General features: G+C 36.9%; 2 protein-coding genes across 6 annotated transcripts; both read left to right on the forward strand.

The window, feature by feature from the left end:
* The first annotated feature begins 249 nt into the window (after positions 1–249).
* LOC135074862 (uncharacterized) lies at positions 250–7575 on the forward strand. The gene is made up of 3 exons (XM_063969244.1): positions 250–359; positions 6752–6833; positions 7208–7575. Exons 1-3 carry the CDS (start codon positions 270–272, stop codon positions 7573–7575), a joined length of 540 nt encoding a protein of 179 aa, XP_063825314.1. The 5' UTR covers positions 250–269.
* A 262-nt stretch (positions 7576–7837) lies between these two features.
* On the forward strand, positions 7838–12962 carry LOC135074708 (uncharacterized). Of its 5 annotated transcripts, none has more exons than XR_010257881.1 (2): positions 7838–9073; positions 12346–12962. XR_010257881.1 is itself a non-coding variant. In XM_063969074.1 (2 exons), exons 1-2 carry the CDS (start codon positions 8722–8724, stop codon positions 12715–12717), a joined length of 1215 nt encoding a protein of 404 aa, XP_063825144.1. In that variant the 5' UTR covers positions 7838–8721; the 3' UTR covers positions 12718–12962. The 5 variants fall into 5 exon arrangements, 3 of the variants coding, with proteins under 3 accessions (XP_063825144.1, XP_063825145.1, XP_063825146.1); XM_063969074.1 differs by having other exon boundaries at positions 7838–9091; positions 11873–12962; XM_063969075.1 differs by having other exon boundaries at positions 11873–12962.
* The last annotated feature ends 1851 nt before the right edge of the window (positions 12963–14813 follow it).

Genomic DNA, 14813 nt, shown 5'->3' on the forward strand with positions numbered 1-14813 from the left:
TTCAATTCAAATGTCAACACGCCCGCAACGCATAATATTTATGGTATAGTAAGAATCAGCCTTCAATTGAGTCATTGTTACAATACGACTCGGTCGCTTCCTTCCTGTGTCTCCCACGAAAATATTCCCAAGTCTTATAAAACAAGGAAAAATAACATGATTTCACTAAAAAGCTCTACACTGATCACTTACAAATAAGAAAAAACTGTAAAAATCTATTTGCGTAATTTCACAAAAAAAAAACAAATAAAAAAGTTCTGGGTGCCATCATGAAGGTTTTAGTGATGTGTGTTGTGGTAATATATTTTTCGGATACAGTGTACAGTATGTCTGTTAACGACTTTTTCAATAGTGGCTGGGTGAGTTTTTACTTTTAATGGTTTTAGGGGTGTAAGTCGGTGGATAAGTGAAAGTCTATGTAAAAGACAGATGGCACAATTCACATAGGTACAATTTTGGATCTTTTTTTTTTTGGAAGGGAAAATGCTGCACTTTTTTTATTTACAATGTTTATAACCGTTGTCTAGTACTCTTAGTACAAGCTTTGCTTAGTTTGGGGCTATTAAAAAAAATCGCTGTTTTAGAGATTATAGCACGTTTCTCTTATGAATAATTGTGTTTAGGAACCTAATTTACTTGTTTAGTTACTTAGTTGACGAACCAACTCAATTTATTGATTTTACAGTTGATTGAAAAGTAATCGGAGTTTCATGGCTAAAATGAAAATGAATGTTCTAAGAAAGTAATGCAACATTGTGATAAATACCTACATCAATGTCATTTGTAGTAACAACGCTGAAAAAATGATGTTATGAGCTTATTATTTTTAGAACATAGTACAACAAACAACGCCTCGTTCGTTCGAACGTTCTTTAGTTGCAAGTTTTACATAATAGAGTTTTGTGATAACTTGTACAACACTGGTTAAAATTAGAAAACTTATCAATATAGGCTGTGTGCATCATTAATATGTGTACCATAACTGTGTGTGTAAGATTAGGTATGATTTTTTATACACAGTTATGATTAGTAACACCTGTGTCCAGTCTAGCCAGTGATAAGTTTTTAAACATGAAATGACTAGAGAAATTCTAATAATACAACTACATACACGTACCTACCTTTATTTTGATTCTAATACCTATTGTTTGATTAGAAACGTAGTGTAAGAAAGTAGGCTTACTTCATTGTTTGTAATAAGTTTTCCATCTATCTATATTTATAAAAGCGAAAGGGTCACTGATTGACTGACTGACTCATGACCAAATCTCAGAAACTAGAAGTGCTAGGAGTCTCAAATTTTGAATGGGAGGTTCCTTTTAGAACATAGGTGCTCACTAAGAACGGATTTTACGAAACTCTTCCCCTAAGAGGGTAAAACGGGATGCACGCGTTCGAAGTCCCGGGCGGCCGTTAGTATGTAATAAGTACCTACATAAATGTTTACTTCTGAAATTGGTGATAAAAGTTTCTGTGAGGGAATTTCATTATTTATAAACAAACTGACAACAAAGTCATTCCTACTTATTTTAATGATTAGTTTTAGCTCTTTTATGGTTTTGTGCAAAATGAAATAAATAATAAACAGCCGTGATCGTCTAGTGTTTAGGTTAGGACCCTACGTTGTGGTCGTAGTAGGTATTACTGTAAAACATTTGTTTGATGTTTGGTATTTGAAATAAAATCTTAGTAGATTAGATTTAAATTAAATTTTTAAATTAAATTAATTAAATTAAATTAAAATTATTTATTTGCATAAAACATGGTACATTTCAGTTATTATCTTGTTACGAGAACAACATGTTTCATCGACATAGCGATATGCAAACATTTAGTCGTCATGCAGTATTATTATTAAATTATTAATAGTCATTATTAATATTACATGATCTACCTCCAATAGAATTTAAATGTCAAAAATATTTATTACAATGCAATTACAATATCAATTAAAACAATTAGGTAATTCAGGTAAGGATTAAAGGACAATGTTCGTTCTCCATACATTGTTCGCCTAAAGAACCAACAATTTTGACATATTACTACCCGAAAGCGAAATAATACGATTCTGTGTGTAAGAACAATGATTCCTGATGGACACTTGCCATAAAATTAATGATTAAGAATATTAAATCACAGCGATTTTATAATATGTCGTTTATGACAACATGGCGTCTAATGTATTGTGTGAATGTATGAACACCGATTCGCGAAAAATGTTTTGTATTGTCGTCACGCCGAGTCGCAGCCAAATAGTATAAAATAATAGAACAAGTTTTAGAAATACAACTCGGCATTCCACTTTTACAATATGCCCACATATTGCACGTAAATAAACAACATGAATCGTAGGTTGTTTCCACCCTTGTCATCTGACACATGAAATAAACTCCTATTGTATTATAGATATCGAAGCCGAATCGTATATAATAATAGAATGGGTTTTGGAGATCACTCGGGGTTCCACTTTTATAAAATACCTACATATTACATAAAAATACCACGAATCATGAGTTTTCTTTTCACCATTTACATCTGACACGAGATAACAAACTCCTATCTCCATGACTACCATCGTAGTCTATGCCAAAGACTACAATATTTTAAGCAAGAAGTTTCAAACCTTAGCGGCTACGGTAACCCCTGGGCCACATACATCATGATAACATTCGGTCGACACCGGAACGAAGTCTTGCGATTATGCAAAAAAGCATCGTATTCTAGTGCGGCTATATCACGTTCAACCGGGGTTTTAATTCGACTAAAGTCCTGACTAAAGACTGAAAGAAAATACGCCGCATTGTATGAGCACTTCGTGTTCGTTAAAGCGGCTTCAGATCTAGAGCCCACATAGTTTTCTTTCCAATAATATCCGCAAGTAGCGCTGCATGATCTTTACAACAAAAACGGCAATAGTTATTAAGGTGCCAAAATTATATGATTACTTTGGCACGGTATTATACACGTTCGAAGATTTGTCATTTTCATTCATTTCTTCATCATCATCATCATTTCAGCCACAGGACGTCCACTACTGAACATAGGCCTCCCCCAATGACTTCCACATCGCACGGTTGGTAGCGGCCTGCATCCAGCGCCTTCCCGCTACCTTTATCAGGTCGTCGGTCCACCTTGTGGTGGGTTGACATTGCAGAATATGACTTTTGATAGGTTCATCATAGAATTCGGCGGGGATATCCTCACGGAGGAAGTTCGTAAAAGGGCGGAACAAGATCTTATAATAATGCAAGGCCGAAGCTGTTACGCGCGTGCTCATACGTGTAATCCGGCGAGTATGCAATAAATAGTAATGTCTGGTAAATAGTGGTAATACGTATCGTTCGTTCGTTCGTTTCAGCCGAAAAGACGTCCACTGCTGGACAAAGGCCTCCCCCAAGGATTTCCACGAAGACCGATCCTGCACCGCTCGCATACAGGCACCTCCCGCGACCTTCACCAGATCGTCGGTCCACCTAGTGGGAGGCCTGCCCACGCTACGTCTTTCGGCTCGTGGTCGCCACTCAAGAACTTTCCTGCCCCAGCGGCCATCAGCTCTACGAGCTATGTGCCCCGCCCCGTCTATGTCTGTATGCGCTACGATTACAGGGTATCATTTTGCATAGTCGCAAGACTTCACTCCGCTGCTGTCAAATCAATGTCGCATAATGTTATCGCAATGTGTGTGGCCCTTGGCCAAATCACAGAAGCCTATGCGAAGAAAGAGCACTTGAATGACAATAAAAATCAGGGTTACCATTTTATAAGATTTCCTCACTATTGAGGGTAACAAAGTAACATTAATAATCTAGCCATTAATTACATTTATTACCTATACGAGAAAGTAAAGCAACATGCGGTTTTATTTTAATTTGTAAAATATTAAACCCCTCATATTTGTAACAGTTTGTTCCAAGTTTTGTTTAGTTTTACTGTTTTGTTAACAGTATTGCTGTTTCAGCTGTCACTGTGAAGCTTTGGGAAAATAAATAAATAGAAAAAATATTAACATAAATATTTATTTAAGTTTTTATGTTCATTATCATAATATGCCAATTTAAGTTACACTGTGTGACAGTCTTTGACACTAAACAAACTCTTCAGCTTAATAATACCTACCTACAGGGCGTTTTTATAGTTACTCTTGCTGATGAAACAAGAAGGGTTGATTCTACTACTGAAACACAACTACTTTTCTTACAGGACCAATATCAAATTCTCAAAAAAATTCACATCCTCGTGATGGTGATAATTTCTATGGAGAGGTTTTTTTATATTCGGTCTCTTGGGATAAGTTATTCCATTTGAGCAGTAGAATTAATCCTTTTTATTCGATCACATATAAAAACAACACAAGTGTTTAGGAAAACTTCTTCTTTGGTATGGTATCACTACGGAGTTATAATGTCGGCAACTCTGTATCACTGACTTGTAACTTTCAAACAGCATGAATAATAAGGGCACCACATTGGTTTTCTTTCTGAAAAAAGGCTTTCAGTTTTAGTACTAACCCTTTAGCACTATTTCATTGAAATAAAAATACAATAAACGCACAGAAGACTGAAATTGAGTCAACTGACGTGACATTTATAATTTGTTGACATTATGACAGTTTGACAAGACTAGGGATTGAAAAAGTTTTAATTGAAAAAGTAAAATGACAATTTATTAAAACGATTCACATGGATATAATCGATTAAAAATATTTATAAAATGTTCTGATACTTGCCTGTAGCGATTATCCAATCCTGGTTTCTACTGAAAAACTACCTCGTGGCAAGATTTTAATAAAATAATAAAATCTTTATCTTCTCTTTCACAATCTATAAAAGTTCATTTGGTCTATTATTATACATGTGCTATGAATGAGGGTTTTCGCGATTGAAAAATCCGCGAGATGGCAATACGTAGACGCGAGGTCCAAATGCTGCATGATTGGTGGATATCTGTCAATGTCATGTCAAAAATAACCAATCATGCAGCATTTGGACCTCACGTCTACGTATTGCCATCTGGCGGATTTTTCAATCGCGAAAACCCTCATTGGCATAGATTATGAGAGACTGGCAACTATACTAGGTTGATATCAGGTGATCCGTCTGCTCATTTGCCTCCTGTCACATAAAAAAAAATATATATGTTTCTCACACTTCAACTGGCATTGGATTCAACATCGGATTCTGACACTTTTACAGTTATGATACCATGAATATCAGTTTATGGTCCTAATTATTTTTATTTTATTTACGACCTTCGACCAGTTGGACACTTTAGATATCTTCTTGTAATAGTGTCAAACTGTCAATATCTTTTTAGCTTTTAACGCAAATCTAGTCTTCAAAGCAGTTTAATCGATTTATTTTATTTTCAAAATCGATATTTTATTGTCTATGATGGCCGCAGGAACATCACTATACATGGACTCCCAGCAATAAAGTACGGTAATGCCTCGTACAGATTTTATCGGCAAAAATTATGGAACTTGATAGGTTTTAGACCATGCCACGCACCAAAACGTCCGGAAGTTGTAATAGTATTATAGAATAAACGTTAAAAGACTTATTTATTTAATTTTTCAATGCTTAAGTGTCCATTAGAATGAAAGGGTGCTTAATGTATTAAAAAAAATAGAAAATAATTATGATGGGTTAATGTTTTTGGGCGGTTTTTTAGGCGGTTTCTGACAATGTCCTTTAGGATGTCACATAAATTATAATAAATTAAACAATTTTATGATCACAATAAAATGTGAGAATACAATGTCAGTATCAAAATTACAAGAATGTCATAAATTAGCAATTCGCATATGGTTACCACGGCAGAATTTTATAAATTCATCTATGTCATAAAAACAGTTTTCAGTGAGAATTCGGAAAATAGTTCTCTTAAAAAGATTGAATTGCAAATTTTGAATGTGATTTGGAAGTAAATTAAACAATCGTATACACATACTATAACAATTTTTAGTAAAGCAAGTTGTGGCTGCTGGGGGTACTGATAGCTTCCAAGGGTATCTTCTCGTACCACCACGATTACAAATATCAGACTTTTTTATAAAAAGGTTTGCATTTTTTTTCGTAAATATTAGGATTAGGAGGGTAATGGCATGATTTTTAGATTTTTAAAGAGAGGCCTACATGATTCCATCTGTCCAACATCGCACATAGCTCTTATACATCGCTTCTGTAGAATGAAGACACGATTTGCGTGAGTCGAGTTTCCCCACAAGATTAGCCCATACCTTAACACCGAGCCTACGTATCCGTGGTATGCCATCAGAGCTGTCTTAAGGTTAGACAATTTCGTAAGACGATACAGAGCGAAAACAAACCTGTTAATCTTCTGGCACACAATGTCAACATGATTTTGCCATGTAAGTTTGGAGTCGATTACAATACCAAGAAAGATTGCCGATGTAGTCATGTCAATAGGATTGTTGCGATGCTGTACTAATAATTGCTGAGGTTTACCATTTTGGTTGTAAAATTGTATGTATTTTGTTTTATTTGTGTTAATTTTTAAGTTTGATTTGAGAGGAGTTGTATTTAAATTGCATAATAGATAGATAGATAATAAATTCTCAGGATACAATCTTAGAAGGGTACATTTAAGCGATGAATGTAGAATGTAAACATCAACAACCTCGATTAAAATAATATTAAGCATTGAAAAAATCTGTCAGTATATTTACAAGATTTTTTTTGGTAAATTCCAGAAATTTAGGGTTACTGTCAACTTAACAACTGTGTTCCAGGACTCGATAAGCTCAGCCTGGCACAGGATGATTGTTGCCATCAAGAAGCCTGTCAGGCCGAGGAGGTTGGGGTCCATTGGAAGTAAGTACATAGTAATAATAAGAAACAAGTTTTTCTTAGATAAGATATTTGGAATTAGCAACGTTTTTTCTTGAAAGCTTGAGAGTGTACAAAAAATCATCGATGTTTTTGACAAATCCGATGATCGATACTACCGTAGAAGGCTGTACCAATGTAGATATCTTTTCTCTCTGTCTGTTATGTTTTTCACCTCTACATCGAAAGTGAATTTAATTTAATTTATATTATTTTACATTATTAGGAAAACAAACTTTTGAATTTGGTATTAATTATAGTACAAAGTAGAAGGTAGAGGCATTTACAAATTTTTATCTCTGCTACACTGATTATTACCTACTCGGTGCTGAAAAAAAAGTTTTATTTATAATTTTCAGGACGCAAAACCACCACCACTACACCAGACCCCTCGCCAATCTTCAGCATGGACACAACACTAGTACCACCAACGGTAGTGCCTCCAACGACAATCATCAAACCAACGCCCACCGAACTGATCATACCCTACGCTGGCAAAGCCCACTCCTCGCCCAACCAGGCAGTATCAATCGAAATGCCTCCTGAAATTAGAAGGATAGCATTCACTGAGAACAATGAACCGGTGACGATGCCAGGGGATGGTAAGGTGAAGGTGCCATACCTTCCAGAACCGATTTGGAAGACGCTGGAAGACTGGAAGCAGATGCAGAGACCGCATTTCGTGAAGTTACTCAGGGGTGATAAGGATAACGATGGAGGTGTGTAAATAGATTTTATTTTATTTATTTATTTTATTGGTCTGCCAACAATTGTACAATAATACTTGTATTATATTACTAAATTCTAACTTAATTTCTAATTGTACAATATATGAAATGGGCAAACACAGCATGCATAATGAAAGTAATAGTAGGTATTGTTAACGCCAATCGCGCGCCGGCGCAGAAAACCGGTCCCGCAAACTGGACGCCGCGCTGCCCGCCGCCCGCCGACCGACGACGATAACGCCCTCGGCTCCATTCGCCACTCGCCGCAAACCGCCGGGCAAGACGCACGTACTTACATAGCCTACTATTTGTAAATTTTACGTTACGAAGTAAATCGTTATAAACTTCAAGAAGTCTTGCTCATTTCTCGACCCTGGAACCTGGTTAGCCGAAGAAGATTCCCGCCATTTTTGGACCTTCTCACTGGATTCAATTCACACCGACGTGGACGCGCGACCTTTGGACTCCGGGAAAGTGGCTCGACGGCAACCTACAACGGACGCGAACGGTTCCAGAACTTCCAGCACACGAAGGCGCAGTCATCAAGTGGCAATTCAGGGCAGTGCAAATCCGATTTTCCTTTACTTTCCTTCCCTTTATTGTCCGCTTTGCATACACGGACCTTAATTACGTGTAAAATATTTCTCGAATACCTTCATTACCAATATTCTTCTCTGTCGCTTTAAATCTTCACTTTCCGTAATCATTACATTCATAAATCTGTCTACACGGACTTTAATTACGTGTTTGTCAGTTTATATTCAAATTTGCATACCGTTAAATACTACACCTTTAAATACATTCCCTTTATTCATACCTACCTATACGCGGACCTTAATTACGTGTTGGGTTCTTTAAACATTATTTCACATTATTTATTTCTCGCATTCCAGCGCACACGCAGCCAAGTCGTGCGTTTGCAACGCTCGTTATACCTACCCACCGGTGCCTGCCTACGTACCTACGCTTGCGCCTAACGGTCGGTCAGCTGATTGCACCGCCAAGCTTGCGCTGTTTCATTGCCTTCTTCACTGCACATTACGCTTTAAGTATTCGTTCCATTGTCATCACTTTATTTTGCACTCATTAATATTATCGAAAACTTTAAACTTAGTTTGTAATTATCGTTAAATTTAATTTACATCATGAGTAAGTTAACTGAATTGAAAAGGAAACGTAGTTCCTATAAATCCAAGCTTACGCAATTTAAAACATACTTTTCACGAATTTCTACTTGCGAAAAGCCTAATCCTGTAAAAATTAGCGATTTAAACTTAAGATTAGCTAAAATTGAAGAATGGTACAGTGAATATGACGCGTTGCAGATTGAAATCGAAAGTTGTTTGGAAATTTCAGACGTTGACTGCGAAAAGGAGTACAAATATCGCGAGGAGCTTGAAAGCGAGTACTTCGCGGTGGTCGGCAGCGCGCGCGAGTGGGTAAGCAGGTTGACCTCTGCGCAGCACGACGAGGGCGCGTCGGCCTCTTCCGCGGCAGGTACTGTCCTCACAGCAGGTACACCGACTTTAACATTACCTACTATTGCGTTACCTACCTTTTCTGGCCATTTCGAGGAGTGGTTACGATTTCACGATACTTTCAAGTCGCTCATACATTGCAATGATAGTATTCCTAAAATTAACAAGTATCATTACTTACAGTCGTCATTAAAGGACAAAGCTGCGAACGTTATAAGTTCATTGGAATTTTCAGCAAGTAATTATGACATTGCTTGGCAGTTATTATGCGAACGTTATCACAACAATAAAGTTTTAATAAATAACCATATTCAAGCGTTATTTGATATGGAACAAATTACGAAAGAATCTTCAGTCGCTTTAAGAAACTTAATAGATTCTTTAAATAAAAATCTCAGGGCACTTGAGGGGTTAAACATTAACACTCATAACTGGGATACTTTATTGATTCATATGGCTTCAAGCAAACTTGATAATTCAACAAATAGAAAATGGAAAGAATACACTAATAACTTTGATAAAATTCCAGATTTAGAGAAGTTCATTAATTTTATTAAAAATCGCGCCAGTTTGCTTGAAACTATCAATTTGAGCCAAGTTAAACGTAGACATAGTGAACCAATCACTTCAAGGTCACGCGCATTTGTTGCTAACACGAACGCACAAACAACAAATTACTCGTGTCCTTTATGTAAACAGAATCACGCTATTTACCAATGCACAAAATTCAAATCTTTATCTGTTCACGCTAAAATCAATAAAGTAAAACAATTAAAACTTTGTCTCAACTGCTTGCGTCACGGGCATGACGTTAGCAAATGTAGGTTCGGTTCATGTAGGATTTGTTCTAAGCGACATAACACGATGTTACATACAGAGGAACAGTCACAGGTTGAGCCTAAGGGTTCCGCACCCTCTAACATTTCGTCCCACAGCGACAAAGGTGTCACGTTAGCTACGCAAGAGGTCATTGAACCCGAGTGCTATGATAATGACTCGAGTTCTGATCATGATTATGACGATACGGCGGAACAAACTGAAGTTGTATTGTCTTCCACTCACAACTTCTGTGTCCTGTTGTCTACAGTCCTCGTTGACGTGGTTGACGGCAATGGCATCCGTCACACTGTCCGTGCTTTACTGGATAACGGTAGCACGTCCAATTTTATAACTAAGAAGTTACTTAATAAATTAAATATTCCCCATTATTCAACTTCGACAGCCGTTGAAGGATTAAGTCGCGACTCAATTCGCATTCACTCCCGTTCCAATGTAACATTGTTTTCACGAACTGAAAAATATAGTACAAAAATTAATTGTTTCGTTATTCCTCGCGTTACTCAGATGTTGCCCACAACTTACTTTGAAATTCAATCTTTAAATATTCCTAAAAATATTAAATTAGCTGATCCAACCTTTAACACACCTTCTGACATTGATATGTTACTCAGCGCTGATGTTTTTTGGAACGTATTATGTAACGAACGTATTTCTTTAGGAAAAAATAAACCGATTCTCAACAACACTAAGCTTGGTTGGCTGGTGTCAGGTGCGATGCAGTCGCAACAGTTGAATAATAATATTCAATCTACGCACATGTCTACAGTCCATTGCCATTTCATAAACGAGGTTGAGCTACAACATAAATTAGATAGGTTTTTTGAATTAGAATCAGTTCCATCACCCCGTAAAACTACTAATCAAGAAAATCATTGCGAGATTCATTTCAATCAAACAACAACTCGACAAACTGACGGTCGATTTGTTGTAGAAGTTCCAATGCAACATTCACCTGAATTGTTAGGTGAATCATATGAACAAGCTTTCAATAGATTTCAGTCTTTAGAACGAAAACTAGCTCGTTATCCATTACTTAAACAAAGGTATTCTGATTTTATTCAGGAATATATTGACTTAGGTCACATGTCATTAAATACAGATAGCAAAAATGATAAGTATACATACGTACTTTCTCATCACGGCATATTAAAGGAATCTAGCCTCACAACGAAATTGAGTGGTTCTCAGATATGGTTTAGTGGCCCGTCATTTTTAATACAGTCGGAATCTCAATGGCCTACTCAACGCAACTACATGCCCAGCTCTTTGCCAGAGATAAAAGTCAAAGTTGCCACTGAACAAAATAACTACACTCAAAATTACTCAAATTTTGCTAAATTGAATCGAATCACTGCATACTTATTACGATTCATAAATAATTGCCGAAACCCAAGAAATAGATTCACTGGTCATTTAAAAATAAACGAATTGAACTCTGCCACGCTTACTTTATGTAAAATAGTACAGTTGGATGCATTTTCACATGAGCATAATATTTTAACTAAAAATAAACAACTGCCAGTTAAATCTAAAATTTTGAATTTAAATCCTTTCATGTCAAATGAAAACTTAATTCGTGTAGGTGGAAGATTGTCAAATTCCAACTACGACTATGACACAAAGCATCCCATCTTGCTCCATGCATCTCACCACGTTACTAGGTTGTTATTTAGACATTATCACAAAATACTTATGCACGCAGGTCCTCAGTTGATGTTATCTATTTTAAGACATAAATTTTGGATAATAGGAGGTCGCAATTTGTCAAGAAAAATTACGCATGAGTGTCACGCCTGCTGTAGATTTGCTGGAAAGTCCATACAGCCTATAATGGCTGACTTGCCTAGAGAACGACTTCATAGTCAATTTCCATTCTCCAATGTAGCAGTAGATTATGCTGGCCCTATTATGCTAGCGGACAGAAAAGGTAGAGGATGCAAATTGATCAAATCATACATTTGTGTATTTGTTTGCCTAGCTGTGAGAGCAGTACACCTGGAATTGGTAACCGAGTTAAGTACTGAAGCATTTTTGGCTGCTTTAAATCGATTTGTAGCTCGCAGAGGTAAGCCTGACTTAATTCATTCCGATAATGGTACCAATTTTGTAGGAGCCGCTAATGAAATTTCAAAATTTTTAAAGTCAAATTGTGATGACATTAGTTCGAAATCAGCGGAGCAGTCAATTCAATTTAGATTCTCTCCTGCTTATAGTCCTCACTTCAACGGCTTAGCCGAATCTTCAGTAAAGGCAATTAAGCACCATTTAAAAAGAGTTCTCTCACTTGCAAATTTAACGTATGAGGAGATGTATACGGTACTTGTAGGTATCGAAGGAATATTAAATTCTCGTCCATTGACCCCCCTCTCCTCAGATCCCAACGACTTTATTCCATTAACCCCATCACACTTCCTTATCGGACGCACACTCACGATGTTGCCTTCTCCACAGATGGATCTGGAAGAAACGACCAGAATATGCGCCCTGCCTCGATATCGGAGAGCTCAGATCCTGACTCAGCACTTCTGGAATAGATACTACATGGAATATATTTCAGATTTACAAAAGAGGCTGAAATGGAAGCGCAGCAATGGAGGAGAATTGCGCACTGGAGACCTGGTGGTGGTAAAGGACGACCGGCTACCACCTAACCGCTGGCTGCTCGGACGTGTCACCCGCCTCTACCCTGGCTGCGATGGCATCGCACGCGTAGCAGACGTCACCACCGCAACTGGAGTGCTGAGAAGAGCATACAATAGATTATGCTTGCTGCCAACCGAGGATATTTTGGAACTAGACGTTCCAACCCGGGGAACTTGTTAACGCCAATCGCGCGCCGGCGCAGAAAACCGGTCCCGCAAACTGGACGCCGCGCTGCCCGCCGCCCGCCGACCGACGACGATAACGCCCTCGGCTCCACTCGCCACTCGCCGCAAACCGCCGGGCAAGACGCACGTACTTACATAGCCTACTATTTGTAAATTTTACGTTACGAAGTAAATCGTTATAAACTTCAAGAAGTCTTGCTCATTTCTCGACCCTGGAACCTGGTTAGCCGAAGAAGATTCCCGCCAGGTATTGTGGCAAACCGAACCTCTTTGCCTTTTATACTTTTTTTATTTAATTTTTTTAAGAATAAACCTGTTTTTTGATAGCTGTCTTGTAAGCAACGTCTCGAAATTAAACGCGAATAATTTACTTGGATATTTTCTTATATTTTTCACTCCTTTACCTCTGATCCCTCACTGTCCTCAACAGGTATGTTACTGGAGACATTGATCTACTTATCTAATAAGTGTGCTTGACGCCTAAATTTATTAATCGACATGCCAAATAAGTCTAGTTCAGTGCTGTACTCATTATACAATTTACAGAGTCTAGATATTGGGGAGATAGAAATAGTTTACAAAAAAGCACAAAACAAAAAAAAACTACAAAAAACAACTTTTTAAACGATCGTTAAACTAATCACGGTACATATTTTCGCAATGTTTTAAAATTCTAGAAAATATATGGACTCGGATGGTACCTGTACTCACGAGCTTCAAACACGTACGCGCTGGTCCACTTTTCTCCATAAGACCGGTAGTTGCGGTAAATTTTGCCTATAGGCACTACCTACCTAGCAAAAAGTGTTATATTGATACACGTTGTTTAGCATTTGTTACTATGTTCTAATTTAACCGCCTCTTAATAGATAAATTAATAAATAGTAATTAATAAATTTCTCTGCTTCCTCTTAAAGTTAAAATTACATATTTCTGTTACCAGTTTAACAAATAAAAGAGCTTCCAGATGTACACAAACTCAGACTCCTATTTCCACAGCTCGCTATACGAGTAGTAGGTATATAATTTGATAACCTGAACATTGTAGCCGTGAATATGATACGTTATTGCACATTAGATCCCAATTATGACTATCTTGTATCTTATTAACGCCAACTAACTAGGTTATACCACAAAATAGATAGGGGCAGAAGGCAATCTACATACAAAGTGCGCTGGGGCAACACACACAAATTCACGAAGGCGAGTGAGCTTTACATGTGTGCCAATGTGTGGTGGCTCGCTACTGTGTGTTTTTTTCAAAAATTACACTATCGTTAGGTGAATCTACACGTACAAACACAAGTACACAAGTAAAGCTCACTCGCCTTCGTAAGATAACTTATGTATTTTTTGTAAAAAAAAAGATATTAACATTTTACGTTGTAGTTACTTACCTAAAGATTAGAACGCGTACTTTCTTGGTACCTGTAATAGAAAAAATATATTACTATATATTTTTGTTTCTTTTATAACCTTCTTCATTGTTTATTTTTGGAGATTGTACTTGATTATACTATGAGTAGAGTCTTATATTTAATTTTATCATGTAACTATATTAATTGAGTAAAGATTCATGGTTTAGTTGCATTTCATAATAATGGGCTTAGTTTGTTGGTTTTTAAGGATCTAGCTAACTAAAAATTTTGTTTTGTCCCCAGATTTCGAAGCTCTCCTCACGAGCACAGAAAGTAAGCTGACTGACGTGCAGGAAAACGAACAATTCGGCGTCCTATTATTTATTTGAGACTATAATAAACTATTACTATAAGACATTATTGTTTTTATTTATTTACCATAATTTTATCAGCCTTTCCTTATACACTAGACGGCTTTCCAGATAAATTTTGTCAAGTTTTGTAGTACAGCTACAATACAGCTAAAAGAGAGATTTTGTAACAAACTACGTTTTTTAAAAAATTCATTTTAAATACAAGAATATAGGCACTAAAAATACTCAAATTGAAATTGGAGAATTATTATTGATGCTCTACCGGAAAGCCGAAACATGAAAACTCTATCAAAACGCTACCTTTTTTTAAGCAACAAGGCAGGTATTTGACCACAATCGCACCTGGTGTTAAGTGGGAT

The sequence above is a fragment of the Ostrinia nubilalis genome, chromosome 9 (assembly GCF_963855985.1).
Source record: "Ostrinia nubilalis chromosome 9, ilOstNubi1.1, whole genome shotgun sequence".
Lineage (NCBI taxonomy): Eukaryota > Metazoa > Arthropoda > Insecta > Lepidoptera > Crambidae > Ostrinia > Ostrinia nubilalis.